At 34.9% G+C, this 20089-nt stretch overlaps 1 protein-coding gene across 7 annotated transcripts in view; it reads right to left on the bottom strand.

Annotated features, from left to right (window-relative positions):
• The window catches only part of THSD7A (thrombospondin type 1 domain containing 7A), a 285848-nt gene that overhangs the window by 78380 nt on the left and 187379 nt on the right, over positions 1-20089 (bottom strand). For all 7 annotated transcript variants that reach the window (XR_007203813.1, XM_048304626.1, XM_048304659.1 and 4 more), the window contains one exon: positions 19469-19672. Coding sequence is in view for 6 of the 7 variants with exons in the window: in XM_048304626.1 (XP_048160583.1) it covers positions 19469-19672 (204 nt within the window). In the remaining variant the exon portion in view is untranslated. The remainder of the gene's footprint in view (positions 1-19468; positions 19673-20089) is intronic.

Here is a 20089-nt window from a genome sequence, read left to right as displayed (position 1 = left end):
TTTAAAATAGCCCAAAGTAGTCATAGTCATCTGAATTATAAAGACCATTGAGATCAAGTCAGTCTCAGCAGCTATATTTTCTCATATTAAAATAAAAACTTGAGTCCTGCCAAAGGCTTCATAGCTCTCCCACACCAAGTTCTGCTTCCCTCACTGGACTCAGTCTTTGCATCAATTGCTCCTTCTGTTATACTGCAGGTCATCACACCCTGACACCAATGCAGGAGGGATTCCTTTCTGCTTCATCAGAATGGACATGTGTTTGGGTTCAAGGACAAGAGACAAAGAAGAGGACTGTTAACATCTATTCCAGATAGAAAAAAAAGCTAGAAAAGGGGTGAACCCTAATCTCAAACTGTTCCATTGCTAGATAAGACTCAATGAGGTAAACCGCACACTTTGCAAGAAATTGTACTATTACAATAAAGTGTGTCACAGTATAAACAAACAACACTATACTGAACTTATTTATCACCTACTGGCTTTTAACTTTAAATTCAAGCTAAATTTGGTGCCACAATGAGAAATTCTTTTGATTAGTTTCAGTCTGAGTTTATATCTCAAATGAAACCAAGCCTTCACTCTCTCCCAAAACAAAAAGCCTATCTTTTTTCTTTGCTTTTACAGAGAAAATATTCTAGAGATATTTGTCTTACATATTAGCATTTTGTTTTCGCCAACTGTCCAATCCTTATCTGATGAATTCAATAGCATAGAAATGTAGTTGGAAGGAATGTCTTATAATGGGTACTTCTTATCTTTGGGGAAATATTTTATTTAGACTAAATTGTTTCTGACATTTCACTAATGATTTTATGAAAAACTTGACCTTTTTTGCCTTCCTCTTTAAAGTGCATAGTGTAGTCAACTACCAGAAACCACTCAACCATAAGCTGGGAACAATGCCAGTGTAATGACTACTTAGAAAATGTCCCATTTGAAAATATTTGCTATTGTGTGTTGAAGCAAGTCCAGAGGAGGGCCATGAAGGTGAGCAGAGGGTTGGAATATGTCTCCCATGAGAAATGGCTGAGAAAATTGGAGTTGTTCAGGCTGGAGAAGAGAATCCAATGAGACATTATAGCAGCCTTCTAGTACCTAAAAAAGGCTGAAAGAAGAAAGATGAAAAGGGGCTTTTTAAAAAAGCATGTAGTGATAGGACACGGGGGAATGGCTGCAAACCAAAAGAGAGAAGATTAAAGACATTCTTTACTGTGAAGGGGAAGAGGCACTGGAACAGGTTGTGTAGAAATGGTGGATGCCGCATTCCTGGAAGTGTTCTAGGCCAGGCTGGATGGAGCTCTGAACAATCTGTTTTAGTGGAAGGTGTCCCTGCCCATGGCAGAGAGGTTGGAACTAGATGATCTTTAAGGTCCCTTGCAACCCTAAACACCCTATGATTCTATGATTTTATTTGAACGTTATGGGTATAAATTCATTTTTCACAAGAATTGAAGACAGAACTCCAAAAAACATGACTGAAAGGCCTCTGCCCTGGGTAACTTATATGTAGAATGACAAAAAGTAAAAAGGAGAGATGAAAACAGAATATGACATTTCTGTCAAGAGAACTCTTCACCGCTTATCAGCTGATTTGTTCATTAAAACCTGGAATCTAGCAATAGTCCATATATACAAACAATGCCTATGTTGTTGAATTATATTTCTCTCAGGCAAGAGACACACATTTTGGACTAAAAACTCCAAATTTCTTAAGGAAATGACGGCATGTAAAAATGGCAGGAGGGAAAAGAGGTTTCTTTTTTCAAGAATTTAAAATGTCAAAGGTTGTTTAAACCTTTTCCTGGGATTTTTTTTTAATGGATTTACATCAGTGAGGAGTACTGAAGGGATAGCCTTTTGAATCTCTTCCTCAAATAATTATGGTAGAACCAGCTGGACAATCAGCAAAGCAAGTTACTACATTAAAACCTCCTCTTGGCCAACTTCTTGGCTTGAAGACTTCCTGGTATGTGTGCACACTTGAGAGCCACTATTGAACTACGCAACTATTAAGTTGCTTTAAAACAAACAATCAAAAACAACCACAAAACACCAAGCCAACCAAACAAAAAACCCCAAACCTCCTACTGAATAGGCAAATTTTTACAGGTCAGAGAGGTAGCTTTCAGGAAGAACTGACTAATAAGTATCAGACTGTATTCATATCACCATTCTTGTTTTATTACATTCACAAAGCAGGTATGGTATCTGTAAAAATTTAGTCTAGATGCTAGAAGTTGGGCTAGACCATCTTCTCTGGTTAATGTAGTTGAGTCATGTCAGTCCTTCGTGTTTTTGTCTACTCATCTGTAAAATGTGTCTGATATTAAAGTTTCTCATAAAATGCTTTAACAAAGTTCCAATGAGAAGCATTCCTAGAGCTGGAATCACTAGAGGGACATGGTAAAGAAACCCTCTTGCTTATTGTGCATCTTTTAACATGGTGCGTGCTTCGGTGCCCAGTAAAAAATTGCTGTCAAATTCTGACCTGTAGTAAATGGAAAGGCAAATGCTTACAGAGAGAAAAATGTTTTTTAAGACTTAAAATGAACAGTAAAATCACTGCAAGATTCAATGAGGCATAGAGAACAACTTTAAAAAAATCAGCATAAAATAAAATTGCTGCCGGAGCCTTATGTAATGTCAATGAGCCTGGTCTCAGTTCTGTACGAGGAAACCAGGTATAGTTTCTGAAAGACTGAATTAAAACCTGATATAAACTAAGTAAATTTTGACAATAAAATAAGAATAAATAGAATTAAATCAAGAGAGTGCTTTGAACATTAATATCTAATAGTATTTTTAATATGCTTGTGTAATCAGTAAAGGATAGGAATATCACACAGTGGTAAAACAAATTTTACAGTTGTATTTTAAAGTTCATAAAACAAATAAAGACAGCAACTAAGCCCGAATGCTAAAACTGCAGACTTCAGATTATTTATTGCTTATTTCACTATGTTCAAATGTACTATTATATCTTCAGCTTCAAGGAAAAAAAAGTCTCTTGTGTCAGTATCTTGTGCATGACGTCTACAGCTGCTGGGCAGCTGAAATATTTGGAAAAGCACTCCAGAGCTCAGCTTTTAAAGTGTTTGGGGGTGAAGAAGGCCTTTTCATTACTTAACTGCCTTCAGTAATGCCTCTAAGCATGGAGGCTGCAGGAGAAAAATGCAGTTACTTCACATGATAGCAAAATCCATGAGCTGTCCTGGTTGCCACTGACTGTTTCCTTCCTTTCCTGTGTAGAAAAATAATCAACAGGAAACTACTGAAGTGCCTCTGGTATGGGTTGTAAAGGCTGAAATGGCTGAGAATGTTCTTTATCTTGAATTACCATACAGTTTCCCATATGCATTCCTTTCACATGAGGACCTATACCTGTCCTTACACTGACTCCTTTGTCAATCTCAGAGTGTATCAGACTGGCTGAGCTAAAAATTTTGTGTGGACTCTGCCCATCAAGAAAAAAGCACACCTATCTATATTCCAAACTCACTAAAACCAGATCTGTGCTATGTGCTCAGTCCTGTTTTTCACTTTAACCATAGTCACAGTTAGTAAAACATATCCTTCTCCACTAAAAGGTCATCAGTCTATAATCTACTTGCCTCAAAGTTACAGGAATGTCATGACTGGACTGTAAGAGTATAGAAGAACTATTAATGACTTTAACTGTAATTATTCTAAAGAAAATTTTTTAAAAAATCAAGAAAATCACTAAATAAGAAAATGTACAAATGTATGCAAATGTGAAGTTCCATACTAGATTTTCGTTAGTAATAACCTGGTCAACACACTGGATGATTAGTCTAATGCAAAATAGAAATTATTCACATTACAGAAAAGCTATCAAACGTATCAAAACCCCATACATCTTCACATGCTAGGACATCTTATATCTGCAAATGAGCAGACAATAATCAATCACCAGGATAAACTGAAAGTATTGATTTAATTTCTAATACTTCTGCATTTCTTGCAAATCACTAATTGATTACCAAAGTTCAGCACAACAGGAAAAATCATGCCTGCCTAGCATGAACAGTCACAGCAAATGATGTTTTTCTTCCAAACCTTGGTGCTCCAGCAGTAGTGTGACTTTTTCTTTTTAAAATGATCAGAAAAGGTAGAGAGCTACATCGTGAACAATGCATACCCATAATACTTTCATTCAAATTCTGTCCTTTTTCATAATCAGACACTTGCAATGTGTCTTCCTCAAACTTCTTTATTGTACTTCAACTTTATCAGAACTACTGATTGGAAATTCATTCCCAGGACTGATTTTTGGCAATTGTTTTGTTGTTTGTTTTTCTTTATAGAGGAGGAATTCTCTGTGGAACGTTGTCTTTCTTAGAACACGTGTCTCTAGTTGAAATGTATACTACAACTTCAAAAAGCTGACCCAGATTTTTCAGTAGGGAGAATTTAGAAGTTAATCTCTGAAAACCTAATGAAATAAGCCACAGAAAGGGGAAACAATAATATTTACATGAAATTCACCATCTTGTTTAGCTCAACAAAGTTAAGAGTATTTGGAGGCAAAAAAGCAGCACATGCAGCAGTATCTGACTGGCAGAACAATTTTTGCCCTTGAATCAGTTCAACGCTAGCAAATAACACATACTTTGATAGACAATAGGAAACTTTAAATGTTTTATTAATCCCACTATCCTTCATATCACGTTGATGGTATTTATTCATGTCTGCTCCAAAAAAAAAAGCTTTAATGTCAGTAAAATGGCAGTGTCTTTCAAAATAGCAGCAACAGTGTATTACCTTAGTAATTATCTTCTGTTACAGTTCCTGTATCAGCTGTCAAAAAATACTTATACATTTTCAACATTTGGAACTATTCTTAACCTCTCTAATTATCAAACATAAAGCAACATTAACTACAATTTATGACCTCAATATATCCTACTTCATTGGCTCCTAAGTTTTTCAACAAACACAATGTGAAAAGATGGTGTATTTTCCCCTTGTATTATTCTTAACAAGTGAAGCTTCTACATTCATTTCTAATGCTTAGGTGCCTAGCTGGTAGCTCCAAGTGTAAAAGCAGTTACTAATTCCCTAATCACATGCCTTTCTCTCAATCGCTTTTGCTAAGTAGCATTTGCATTTAATTAAGTACATCTTAATTAGTTGATGGTTAATATTCTTGAAGTAATTTTCTTCTAAGAAGCCTAAGTAGAAATGGCACTGATTTAAATGAAGACAAATACACTGGTTACTCACATCTGTTCGTTATGCAAAAATGACAGAAAGTTGGTCTAATAGTTTAATGATATGAAAACATTGCAGGATTGTAAACTGCTTGATTTGGTGATTTACATGTGCAAATTCACTGTGGTTTTGGTTTCAGTGTAGTATCATACAGTCTATTCCTTACTGAAAGAAAAATGGTAAACATGATACTTCAGCCGCTTACTCACAAAACCCACTGTGAATCTCATAAACATGTATGTGTCTATTTTTTTTGTTAAATGGGAAACTTGAGAGCCTAAGCACAAGTACGTTCATCTTATTTACATCTTCACTCTACCTGCACACACAAACCAGTGACATATGGAAAAGGCCACTGACTGCTGTCCTTTCCTTATGCAAATAGTGGAGGATACATATACCTTTAAAAATAAAATACTAAATTTTAAAATGTGGTTTTGTTTTTTTTTTTTTAAAGCAAACATTTGCAATGAAAAATGACTAGTAATGACAAGAAGTAATAGTATACTAAAGTAAAATACCTGGAGTTTAGAAACCCACCATATCTAGTGCTTTTCCAACCAAAGATAACAACATGTTAACACACTTAAGAAAAAAACATGATCTTTTTATAATTTTCTATTCCCTAATGAGATGAAACATCGTATTTTACAAGCAATAACTTCTTGTTAATGGTTATGTGCAAATTTCTACTTTATTCACCTTTTGGGAAAAATTATTCTGATGAGTGGGATGACACTGGCTTCAAGAACTCCCACATTCATGCAGAAATATAATTTCAAAAATAGTACCTGAACACTTCAGCTCCTTCTCTGTAACCAAACCAGTAAATGAGCTCAGTTACAGCTTACAGTTACAGCTTGTGTTTGCTAACCTTTCCCACAACACAGCATATTACCAACTGTGTAGAAAAAATGCAGATGGAGGTAAACCCCTGCAAGTGGTTTATAGGAAAGCTGAAAGTTGTGAAAGCCATTCTGCTCCAGAGGTAAGACAGTTCTGGTTACAAGGTTTCTTCCCCGACCTTAAATTCATCCAAAGTTTCAATCATGCAAATTTCAAGGAAAGTGAGTCGCTGCTTAAAAATCCAGGTCAATATTCCTTAATACATCAGATATGTTTGCACCATATACAAACCAGTTACAGGAATAACCAAAACTGAAATAGCACTCCATACCTTAAAATATTGATAACAATAAAGGGACAACTCTGACACAAAAAGTAAGAACATATTTTAAAGATGGATATTTCCTGCTATAATTGCTTCAGATGGAAAACATCTTTGCATATTCTTTGTCTGTAAATTAAAAATAATGGTTAAACATAATGAACTAACACTTTCAGATACAATATTAATGCTTCCAGTAATCCCATTTTTATGTCTGGTAATAGCAGAACAAATGTATCTCCATTTATATTAGAGTCATCTATCAGGATTACAGTCATGTAGATAGAGTCTAAATTTGCCAGACACAAATAAAACCAGGGTATGAAACAGTATTTCTTTACCCAAATAATATTTTTTTATTTAAAATGCAGTGTTATTTGGCCAGATTAAACAACAGTATGAAAAAATAATATCTCATAACTATGTTAACATAGAAATGTACAGAAAACTGATGCATTTGGCTGGGAAAAAAACAAACAAAAAAACAAAACACAAAACCAAAACCAACAAAACACCATGCTTTTTTTTTTTCCATGAAAGTGAAAACTTCTTATTTGGGCTCGGCTTTTTTACTTAATGAGATTGAGAAAAATGAAAAATAACTATTCTCTTTTGGCCATCTTAAAATTTTGTGGTAACTAGTTTGAAATTTTGCCTCTTATTCCTTTATCCTCTTTCTAAATTTTCACTATACTTTGCTAGATTTATTCAGGTTGAAAACCTGAATTCACTCAGAAAGTATAGAAGAAGATTTTTCCAATTCTCCCTGTATTTCTAAATGGCAGTGATGATGGCAGCCACAGTGTCAGTTCTCCCAAGCATACAGCAATCACTTGGCTACCTGTGAGGGTCTCAGTTAAAAAAAAAAAAAGAAAAAACAACAAAAAAGCCATAGATGAGGCAAGTTCCTTCACTACACACACACAAAGGCACACTGAGGGTGTCTTGTAGTACTAACTATGGCTTAAAAAGTAACACAGCCTTTTTATGTCTGACACAACCCTGTAAGTTACTGACTGCATATTTTGTATTATGCATCAAAGACTAATGGGGAACTCTTCTTACAGGTGATACTTCTTTGATTCTTCACTACTTCTGATAACACTGAATATTCAACAGCATGAAATAGGCTGTATCTGAAATATTAAAGTCAGTATCTCTGAAAAAGCATGATCTAAACATGGATGCTGAAGAATGAATCTAAATTAATTAAACCGGGACTTTGAAGGAGATTAGTTAAACTGTATTAACATTTTGTATGGCTATCCTTATTCAGAATGAAAGAGAAAATTATTGACAAATAGAATTAAGGCCACTTTAACTTTGAATAAGAGGATTCAGGGACATATTTATATAGTTTAAGTAATTATTTTTGCAGTTAATTTGGATCAACTTTACAAAGTGTCTTCATGCATATAAGTAAAGTAAACAAAAACTGAAACTGATATGCCTGTAGCTGAAAATTTCCTATACTTTTAACTTGATGCCATAGTAGACTTGTACCACAGGGATAGAAGTTCAATAATTGTAATAAAGACTCCAGTAGAGTACCCACACACTGCCTAACAACAGGAGTAAAGTTTTCCTACTGCTTGACAGGTAGTTGAAGCATTTTCATGGTTCATTTGCTAATGTAGTCTTACTGAGAATGATAAGGAACAGAGAATACAAGTGTATTGATCATAACCAAGCAGAGCTGCCTTCTAGTGTCAAATAAGCCAATCAAATGTCATCTTGATATGAAAATAAAAATAACTTTGATGACAGGCTACGGTCCCATTGAGAATAAAATCAATATTAGTCATGGGACCAAGTGGGATCAATATGTCAAACCAATAGGCCATTTTAGCAGGATTGGGAAAGGAGGAGAAAAGTGCTGACAGAGCTATAAGAAAAAAGGAAGACAGTGAGAACCTCGAGGATGAGATCATTTGAAAATTCACACTGTATTTACGAAAACACTTGTTAAAAGAACCAAGTCACCTTAAAAAGATATTGTTCCAAGATCAACAGAGCATTCTCATAAATTTTTCTCAATCAAGCCACAATTCATACAGTGACAAAATGATATAAAAGTATGACTTCCAGGAAAAAGATTAAAAATTTATAAATAAACTACAAATAGATTTCTCTATTTGTATGTAAAATGTTACAAAAGATCTCCTGTGTTTAAAAGTGAAGAAAAATTCTTTCACAGACTTTAGAAATAGTGATGGTGTTATTTGAATATTGGTAGCAGAGGATTTAAAATACATGGATTTGAAAATGCAACATGTATTTATTTTATTGCAATGTGTCTTTTTGCTTATTTAAAAAATAACATCTTTCATTAATCACTGGAAATTACTGTATTATTTTTTCACTGCTGAGTATTCTCAGGAAATTTTTAACCTCATCAGATATGGGCAGATCAACAGCTGAATTCTTTTAAAAGGTTTCACAGGTATTTTATTGTGTTATTTTATGCATTTCCCCCTCCTTTCCCATCCAATAAGGTCAAAATAACCTGGAGAGCAAGTTTGGGAAGGGCAATGGAATGTCAGTGACTTCAAACCATCTTGATTAGAAAAGATAATTCTGATGTTCTGCTCTGAACTAGATTAACATTCAGGGATATGAGTTAGGAAGAGAAGCATAAAAAGGAAATAATAGGCAGGGAAAACAGTAGCATGAAAACAATGTGACAGTTTCACTAATGTCAGTAGAATGACAGTGCTCACCACAATCTTTTCAACAATTCCCTACACTGAGTTACTAATCTGCATATTTTCAGCAGCTACCTTAAATGGCCTGATTTTTCAAGAAACACCAAAACTTTCACAAACTTCTGGCTTCTCATTTTCAGCATAAACATTATCTTTGGTTAACAAATTTATACACCTAAGCAAAAAAAGTTCAAAAAGTTGCATCATAAATGGGTTCATAAATACTTCAGCATTGCAGTACTTTCCTAGAATTTGGCCAACAATATTTTAATGCTATTCTTCTCTGTAATGCAAAAGCTTAACTCAAAGATGAAGAGAATGATTAATGGTCTGCACCTGACAGAATATTAGGTGAATTTTTCAGTTGGTCAATTACCTAGTATTTCACTACTATACTGTGAATTTGCAGCAAGTTTACAAGTGTGCATTTGTATATGTTTGTCGTACCTCTTGCCACACAAATACACATGTAACTCAAAGGGGAGTTTAAAAGAGTAAGAAAAATTATTTTATACAGCAAAAGATGATTGCAAATATTTTCTTTGCATTATTCATCCAGCTGCAGCTAGTAAAGAGTTGTCACTATGTAATCTGACAGCTCAATTCAATCACAGTTAAAACATTGGACCCAAGAGGTGCAAGAGAGATCACTGCCACTGTCATGTTTACACATTTCTGAGAAATAGTTTTTAAATTAATTTCATGGATGCTTTTGTCTGTGTCCTACTACTGGCAGATAAAATGCAGTCTTTGGAGAGCATCTTTTTATCCATCTTGCAATGAATATCTTCTCATCATTACAAGTGGAAGGCACAGCATGCCTTTAGGGAGTTCAGACTGTGAATTAATCTTTTCTTTTGGAAAAATTTTCATAGCTGATTCCTCCCCAGAAGACTAAAACTAACCCATCCTTTTGACTTTTTCTTTCACCTAGCCTCAAAGTGTATGGATTCAGAGCAGGAGCTGTCAGGAATTCAACTAGATGTAAACATCACCACATTTTATATATGCTAAATTAAGGAAATATAATAACATTGTCATAACTTAACCAAAAAAACCCAGGAACACCTCTAAAAGTATAGAGACATTACAACTTTTCTACTCTGTTAATAAATTCTGCAAGTTATTGTCCTAAAGTCACAGAAATCTGAGAGACTTCACTGTAGATTTACACCCACTCACAGAAATAATTTGTACCCTGAAAATAGGGTTCCCTTTCACTACTGGTTTTCTGGAAGCCTGCCACAACATATAAGATGCTTCTAGCTAATGTAATTCTTCTTTTTCCCCTCTTTAAATAAAAAACCCTCAATTCTGAGACATTCAGAATAAGAGATTTCATTAATATCTTTATATCTTTTCTTAATATCTTTTAATATCTTATTATCTTAATATCTTTTCTCTGGAATAATATCTTTTCTCTGGAAAACACTCATGCATCAATTTTCTATTTATAAAATAATATCAGTACCGATAAAGGATGTCTAAATAAAATTAAACCCAAACATCTGATAATTTCTAGGGCAAGATTTACGTACTTAATCCACATTACCCCCAAAACTGTGCCAAGAAATCAAACAGTAAATGCCAAAATTAAAGCTGCCTTTGTATAGTGCAGTTATTTTAACTGCATAATAGCATGCTTATTATTTTTCCACTGTGTCCCTTCCTCCTTCAGTTCACAGATTGGAAACTCCTTAATGAGGAGCTATTCAGTATTTTTAGTTTTATTCTCTTTGTTCAAGTCATGAGCCTATGTTTTATTTACCACATACTAATTAAAAGTGTTATTAAAACAGAATTGGCATCTTTCATAAGATTTTTCTGTCATGACTATCAGATGCCCACTAGTACAGCATTATCTTCAGAACACCGAAGATGTGATGGGTCAGCATTATTTATATTTTGCTGATGCTGAACAAAAGCAGAGCAAAATTAAACCCTGAAGAATAGGACAACTAAGGTTAGTTGTTTCACAGACATTGCATTCATTACTACAAAATGCCCACCTAATCACCAAAGGAGATATATCTGTCTCACAAATAAGTGGCAGGTTCTGTGGAGAAAATGTCATGTTGGCACAATTAAATAATTAAATACTTCCTTCTGATGCATTCACATAAGGACCAGACAAACTTAATTTCCTAATGTTTGAGGACTTGCCTTTGCAAACTAAAATACTAGATTTTGATGTACTATTTCTTCCCAGTTTTCTAGTTTAAAGCAGGAGTCAAATGATAAATAGTATTTCTGCCATGGATGTTACACTGATGCTGGAAACTGCTCCTCTGTCTGGTGATCTCATGAGACAAAAGCAGAAGCGGACTAAAATTCATGGCATTCCAGCCCTTGAAGTTATGAATTTTCTTTACTCCCCATTCTCTGGATTCTTATCCAGCCTTACTTTCTCCAGACACTAATCCCAGTCTGTCACCTCATTGTCCTTTTCACCTGGCCCTGCCAAATTCTTTCCAGCTACTTCTCAAATCCTCCCATGGGATGACCCTTAGCAGATTAAATCCCTCACCAAATTCATTCCTAATGCTTGTCATGTAGAAATATTTCATAACTTCGAGTTCCTCACTTAGTCTCAGGAAACTGCCCTGGAGGAAACCAGGGTCAAATCCTACCTTTCCCCAGTTTTCAACCTCATTGTTTGGCCAGAACCAGTTTCTTCCCCTTGTCTTCCATGCCCTTTTTCACCAAGTCCCAGGTACAAATCTCTATTTCCCTCTGCTGGGGTTGTGGCTACGTAGAGTCACAGACAATCTGCACTCCAAAATCTGAAAGGAACACTGGAGAGACTGGTATCAGTTTACCCTGCTTTTGAGTAATCATTGTGTCTGAGCATGTTTTATTTTGAAGTTTCTTAAGTATTCAGTGAAGACGTTGCTTGTGTAGTACACAAGAATTGCAAGAATTGCAAAATGACACAGATTATTTTAAGACTAAGTGGCCACTGGAACAGTTATCTTGTGAAATCAAGTACTTTTTGGCAGACAAGAGTGGTTTTTCATTAACCAGTACTCAACACAAATTATGATCTGTAAGAAAGGTCAGACAATGAGCTGCTCTAGGCTGGAAGTACTGAGAGTAAAATTCCTATTTATTCTGTCTCAACATGACTAGCTCATGATGATGTTTTTACCCTCACCATTTATCAACACAGTGGTTTCACAGCTTTGAAATTTGATAACATTTATTTAGAAAATGGACCATAAGCATGCAGGTTGTTGTAAAATATAAATAGGCCTGTGCAACATTTTCTCAGATGGGAAAACTGACTCCCCTCAAACCTAGTGAGAATATACTGTCTTAGAGCATTTTATCATAAAGATTGACAACTAGTGCTGTGTCATATAATCTTCTGAGAAAGTGGTACTTAATGTACATCTATGTATCATTATTTTTATATATAACAGAATTAGATGTAAAACTGTGTTTTCTAAATATGTTTTGTAAAAGTATTTCAAATATTTTCTGAGTATGCTTTAGGGAGTTAAAAAGTTGTCACACAAATCCAAAACCAAAGGAGTCCAATACAGGCCTAGAAATCCTGTTTTATAACCCATCCATAACTCCCTAACCCCCTTTATCTTTCTTGTTTCATAATAGCATAATTTGAAGTGATAAATGGAAAAACTGTACAGCATTAAATTGACCTTCCTAAAAAATCCCAATTGTTATGAAGTGAATGTAAAATTACCCCTCTCTGCATTCTTACCATAATGAAGCTGGGAGTCAAATCAGAATTGGGTTCCTGCATTGCTGAATGTTACATAAATCAAATCCCTCCCTTCTAATTTCATCACAAGCAGTTCTTGCAATATCTACTGGTTGTGCCATCAAAAACAAGAGAAAGTTACTAAGAATACGGATCATATAAAACCTGTAATTGCTCTCTTGGATACATTTTCAAAATATTTGCACTTCCCACTTCAGCAACTTCTACTCCTAGAAGTCCAATAAATTTTACACAAGTGAGGTGTTACATTTTACAGAAGTAAACAGGTCAAAATACAACAAACTCATCTGAACAGACAGTCACATTATGATCTATGACCCCAGAAAAAGATTTTGGTAACAAGATTGGCCCACCTGTTTTTATCTTAATTATATTATTTATGGGCATTAATGTCTCATTAGGCATTGTCCATACCCAAGTGCAATTCTGTCTTCAAAAATATATCATAAATTGGAAACAAGGGCCTGTTGCACTGTTATAAGTGCTAATTGTTTACTGGACTATGCAGATGGAATTCTGGTTTTGTTTTACTTATCTCTTTAATTGAAATCATCACATCAAATTACAGGCAAACTATTAAAGACAAGGACAAAAAAAGTTATGTATTTAATTCATTCCATATAATTAAATCACTACATGTTTCATAAACACTAAAAGCATCCATTCTTCTATGAAACTTAATAGTGACATGTCATTTTTCCTAATATCAAGATGAGAGACAAAAAGGAATTGGTGTCATCAATTAAACGTGACCTTTTATTGAAAGAAGAATTATCAATTATCATACTATTCTGAGACTTGAATGAGATAGTCTAAGCAGTACTGCACTCTTATTTTTCTTTATATTCCTTTATATTAAACTTAAAAATCTTGTTAAAAATAAATGCCTTAAAAATCCAATGGTCTGAAACATAATGGCCTTAGAGTGTCAGTTTTAAGGTCCTTTCTTTTCACTGTATTTTATCCTCAGAAAGAAACTCTTAAATATACCAAGCATCCAAGAAACATCTTCAGTAGTTTCTTATGTTAGCAGGAAAATTATAGGAAAGAAAGGAAGGACTTGGTTATAAGTTTCAGAGCCTATGTGTTTACAGTGAGGAACAAAGTACGCATCATACATTTGATTTAAATGCCTCAGATGGTCATCCAAAAAGCTGTCAGTGGCAAAGAACACTTTAAAACAATTCTATTATGATATTAGCTAGGAAATAAATATTGGGAAATGATGACTAATGCCTACATAACCAAGTTCCTGTAAGCATAAGGCACTATGAGCTCAAAGGAACTGTCATTAGCTACTGTATTTTTCTGCTAATTGACTGCTGAGCATTGACCAGATTTTGATCTGGGTTTTCTTAGAGGCATAACTGAATAATTCAAAGTAATTTGAATTTGAATCTGGCTCTTCATTCTTTATAAAGAACTAAGTCATAAAGTGACACAAAGTGGTATTTTCTTTTCTAAATAACCACCGTAAAATCCAACCAGTCTGACAGTTTCTTCATTCAATGCATACAGCTGCACAATAGAAATGTCAGAAAAAGTATATTCTTTACCTGTGGGCACACCTATAAAATACCTATGCTCAGGTCCATTGAATCTCTTATTTTTTCCCATCATGAAAATAAATGAAGACCAGAAGTTACCGAGTTAGCATTTGATTCAAACCATAAATATACAGAAAGAGCCGATTCTGAAGCCAGTCAAAATATTTTAAATAAAAACAATTGCACCAGCCAATCTTCAGTTTTTCCTAAAATTTCTTCTATATATTTCATTAGCTGCTTATTGTAAGATGTTATAAAGCCACTACCAAAGAATTAAGGAAGGAAATTGAGATATTGATCAGGAAACTATGGAAGAAAATTTAAACAAGATGAAGACATTTTATAGGACTTACTTTAAAGTAAAATTCAACAAAATAAGAGAATAAGTATTTCAGAGATAAATAGTTCTAAGTCTTGAGAGAAACAATAAAGTAAATAAAACATAGGATGTTATATTGCTGATGTACGGTGTCTTCAGTCGGTCTCACTAGCGGAGAATAAACACAGATTAAGGACAGGTATCCTGGAAAAGTCCTCTGTTCCCTTTTGGTCAGTATAGTGCTTCAGCTCCAGACAAAGCAGCTAAACTAACTGGTTTCAATGTGTCTGAACGAAACAGAGTAGTCTGCCTTCTATATCTTTTAATTAATACCAACACCATTGCTTTGCCCCCAGTATTGCAAAACAGGTAAAATCTTCCCATTTACATCAGAAAATACTGATGTCAGCAGTGGTTTGAATTTGCACTTCAGTCTCAGAAAGACCAGACCTGTGTCACCCACCTTCATCCAGGTGCCAGAACAGAACTTGTGGCACTCAGCTACATCAGCAGGCACCTCTGCTCAGACAACTTCAGCAGCAATTTTGCTACTTTAAAGAGTTGTAGGAATTTGCATATACACGAAGAACCTTGCTGTTGCTATGGCTCCCTCTTCCAAGTGACTCAGCTGTGAGGCACAAGACTGCAACGAGTCCACTCCTGTCTGTCCCCTGTAGGGCTACTGTAACCCAACAATTAGTGAGTTTCAAAAAGATCCAGAAGAAATCTGCACTTCGACAGCGAGATCTGTTTTATCCGGAGTAACACACGCAGCAGTACAAAGCCCAGTATTTTATAAAGACTGTTAACCAATTTATTATTTACAAATTCTTAGAAAATGAGTAAGTCATTTCAGATGAATATGTGAGGATCAGAAGTACACTACCAACACTACAGCCAATGCCAGTACCTGAGCTTCAGCCTTCAGCTAAAATACAAAATGAGTGAATGAGCATTTTGAAGGTATTTTCATCAGTAGTTAATATTGCAGATTGTTATGTCAGAAATTTTTTTTCCCTATTAACATATGAGTAACACTAATATGTCTATTAACAAAGTGGAGAAGAGCCAGCTTTCCCACTACGGACTTCTTGTTAAATAATACAGAGATATTTTTGAAACAGTATTCTTCATAGATTGTCATAGCTACAGAGAAATAGTGCAAATTCATCTGTTCTAAAATCACTCTTCTGACTGTGAACTGTGTTAACACTTTTGATAATAGGTAGTATTTACACAGGTGTGTATGTGCATGTGTGTGTGTATGCCTTGCATATATTACATATATAACAAAAAGATGAATATAAATTTATTTTTAAAAAGTCATTCTATCATTAGCAAAAGTTAATCTGTAGAATGAAACACTAGTAAAAGATGTCTAATTATTAAAATTATGTATACAATGAAGGAATTCTGATCACTCTCTGTCCAATCTGGTAGCTTCCACAACCAAAAGGTGTTCTTTTCACCTAAAAAACTCCTTTGTAAAATTTCCTGGAAGATTTACTAAGAATATTTATTCTGAAAAGGTTCTTTTCACAGTAAAAGACTGAAGTTCCATTTATATAGTAAAATACATCAAAGTTCATTTTAGCCTCTGCAATGGCAACCCAGGGTACTGACTGTCATATTTTTTTCAGCCTGAATGAAAATTCTGATTACTGCCATCCACTGTGGAAAGACAATGATGATCACTGGCCTTCAGCAATGAGGCAGGAGGATAACCTATTGTTTGCTGCTGTCTCACGGGCTGTAATGACTCTTATCTAAACACCAAAATGAAGAGAGGAGCTAATTCCAATTATACAAAACAACTTCACAAACACTGCTGTTTGATTCTAATTGTGAAGCCAAACACCCAGGTCAAGACATATTATCCCAACTAATCATGCTAAAGATATATAGAACAATGCAACTGTACACAGGAAGGGAATATACTAATCAGTGTCGGGTTTATTTTATGTTAAAGCTACAGAGCTTTATCTATTTAGAGTACAGTGCTTAGTCTGAAATATACACCACCAGCCTTTTTCATTTTATAAAGCAGAAGCCATGGGCACAATATGCTTTTGTTTTGATACATTTAAGTCCCTTCATTTCAACCTTTCCTATCCAGGCACTTTAAGATTTAAGACTGGTTTAATAACTACTACTACTACTAATAACAACAACTCTTGAAGCAACTGAAAATAATATTGCTAAGCAAAGATTAGTTCAGTTTGAGTAGCATAGCAATCTTAATGCTTTCCATATTGTTTCCCTTCAGGGTCATTTTTACCTGTAAAACTGAGCGTAATTCCCTGTGTACTACTAAGATCAAAAATATAGCAACACATGATTATTATACAAATTATGTATCCTGTTAATTGAGGCACAGTCTTTAACTTAGAGCCAATGCATTCTTCTCCAAGAAGCGCTCAAAGAACATTGAATATCACAAATTTCTTATGATGAATAATTTAAACCATGATATTTAGACAATGGAAGAGCAGCATTCTCCAAAAATTTTTACTGGAAACTACCCTTAAGCTGTGGGGCTTGTAGCAAAACTTGCCTGACTGCAAAGTGTTGCTCTCTTGTATTTTGCAGAGCAGAATATAGATGCCTGCAACAAGTGTTTGGTAAAGGACACCATGGATATTCTGTTGACTGCCAGGGTAGGAGGCCAAAGTACTAAATTGGAACTACCTGGGAAGAGGTGGTGGTATGTGTTTAGAACATATTTAAGAGTTTTACAGGATTTCTAGTGGGTTGGTGCTATGGGAGGCAAAGTAATAAGATGCTTCAGCTGAGTCAGCTTGGAGGTGGAGATTGCTGATGCTGGTGGGTCTTCATTTTGTTTGCTTCTACTGCATCATATTAATCCTTCTCAGGAGAGAGATAAGCAGAAGACACTTGGTATTACTGGTGCAGTGCAAAGATTGTTTATTAAGAGAAGGAATTTCAAAGAGCTTGTGCAATTCACTACATTACTCTCCATTGTTTTTGCACTCTGTCGAATGTTACTGAACACACATTTTTGTGACTGGATGATTGGATGATCAGATCTTTGCAAAGCAAGCCATTAACTGCAATTTGTTTTCTCCTTTCTTTGAAGCTATGCCCACAACTCTTTAATCTTAAAGACTGACAGGCCAAACTCTGACTTCTCACTCTTTCTGGGGCAGATGACTGGTACAGGCAATGTATAATGCCATATATTTACAGCAATATATAATGTCATATAATTCAGAAAGACAGAGAGACAAAGAATAATACTGGGAGTAAAAAAGTTAAACACAAGCCTTCAAAGACACATTTGGCCAAAACCAAAGCCCATGAAGTGCCAAGAGCAAATCCTGTGAGTTTTCAATAGAAAATACTATATACATAAAAGACATCTCAAAGTTTACTGGCTCAGTTGCATGCTCCAAATACACAATAAGTTATAGTCTATATAAATTACTATATTACAGTTTAGTAAGAAATTGGGTTAGATGTGTGAGAAAACACAGTTCTTCAAAATAAGAGTAAGCCAAACTAACCATAATCTAGTAAAGCAAAAAAATAGTCTTTTTGTTTTAAAGATTTTTTTTTTTAAGAGTATTCACAGTTATTTAGGAAACACCTTGATTTATGAGGAAAAGGCCAATTTTGATCTGAAAATGTATATGAAAAAACCTGCAAATAGTTTCAGGGTTGCTGCCAAGAAATTATTACATTGCAAAGGGAATTTTTTTGAGCTAAGGGCATAAAATATGGTAGATTCAGTATTTTAATTTTAGGCTAATATCTTTCTGAGCTGTAAAAATGATCTCTTAGATGTATGCAGAAAAATAAAGCTTACATTCTAACGCTAAGATATTCGATTTAAGCCCCAAAACTCAATTATGACCGAAATTCTTCAGCATGAAAGCTCAAGATTTAAATATCTCTATAATCAGTTCTTATTATTTCTGACTGATTTAATTTCAAAGTATTTTGTGCAGCTGTTAACACTCATCAGAGGTGTCCTCTTACTTAATCCTCTGTTGGAACTTAGAAGTCTCTTACCATACTGCACTGCAGTCAGTACAATTATTTTAATTTATATGCTGCTCTAGACTATAATGTTACTAATGAATAAGGACAATTCTCACAACAGTAATTCATGAATCTTCTGTAGATTAAAGTATTCTGTAAGCAGCTTTCAAAATTGGCTTTTATGACTATGTCATGCAAGATCTGTTTTGTCTCACAGAGGATAATTGAATAATAGTGATTTTTTTTTTTTGACCTTTTGAAGAAGCAAGACAGTTTGGACTGTCAACCCAACTCTGTAACACACATCAAACCATCCTTTTTAATAAACACATTATTATTTTTCTTCCAGCTATACTTACTGCAATGCATCTTACTTTGCTCACACTTTATTTGTTTCTGGGCTCAGAGGATCAGCTTTGTTACTGGGATTACATCAGGGAATTCAGTCAAGCCACTGCAGGCATGAATCTGACCTACTGATGAACAATAGCTGTTTCCTATTTAATTTTCTCTAAATCACTTAGTGAAGCTTTGAAAACCTACCCAGTGTAAGTGAAGGAACTTGGTCCTAGAGCAACTAGAGGTCTTACCCTTCTTAACCAGTACTAAAGGACATTTAAATCTTTTCCAGACAGCTCAGTTCTAAGGATCAAGAAAGCTGAGAACAAAAACTGATACCCTTTTGGACTACATTTTAGTATCTTCACTCTAGCTGGTGTGGACTGTAGGAAAAAGCACCCATCTTACCATCGCTGTTGACGCAGACGACAACAGGAACCTGTGTACCAGGGCCACATGGCTTTTCATTGTCAGGAATGCATTCCTCCAGCCCCGTGATTCTCCAGTCATAGCAAGAGGGCTCTTCACACGGGATGGCTTCCAACAGGTGAGGGCAGTTTCCTGTTCCTCCTGTAGGCTCATTGGTGATGCGACGTTTCCTTAGTTTAAAGCCTGAAATGTCCATGAAAATAAAAATTCAACTCTGAAATGTGAAGTGAAGCACTTTTTATCTCTCTATACCTGAGTGAACAGTTCTGTTTCTCTTCTCTGTAAAACACACCACAGACACTCAGCAGAACACTGCATTTTAGATAATTGGGTAGAAGAACTCATTGAAGAGGGACTGGAGATCAAATTTTACAAGAGTTCCAATGTTTTGAGCCTCCTCAGGAGGCTTTGCCTTAAACCCTTGTTTATAATAGTCATGCATACTCCAGGAAGGAGACAGGATAATTTCCTGAGCATCACTCTTGCCATATCCATCTCATTTTATAAATCCTGACTATGTTGCTGAGTTACCATTTCTTAAATATGTTGTTTGTTTTCTTCTCAGGTATTTTCCAACAGGGATGGATTATGAAGTGAAAT

The sequence above is a fragment of the Corvus hawaiiensis genome, chromosome 1, assembly GCF_020740725.1.
Source record: "Corvus hawaiiensis isolate bCorHaw1 chromosome 1, bCorHaw1.pri.cur, whole genome shotgun sequence".
NCBI classification, from domain to species: domain Eukaryota; kingdom Metazoa; phylum Chordata; class Aves; order Passeriformes; family Corvidae; genus Corvus; species Corvus hawaiiensis.
The sequence above is the reverse complement of the archived record's forward strand: the minus strand, read 5'-3'. Positions and strand labels throughout refer to the sequence as shown.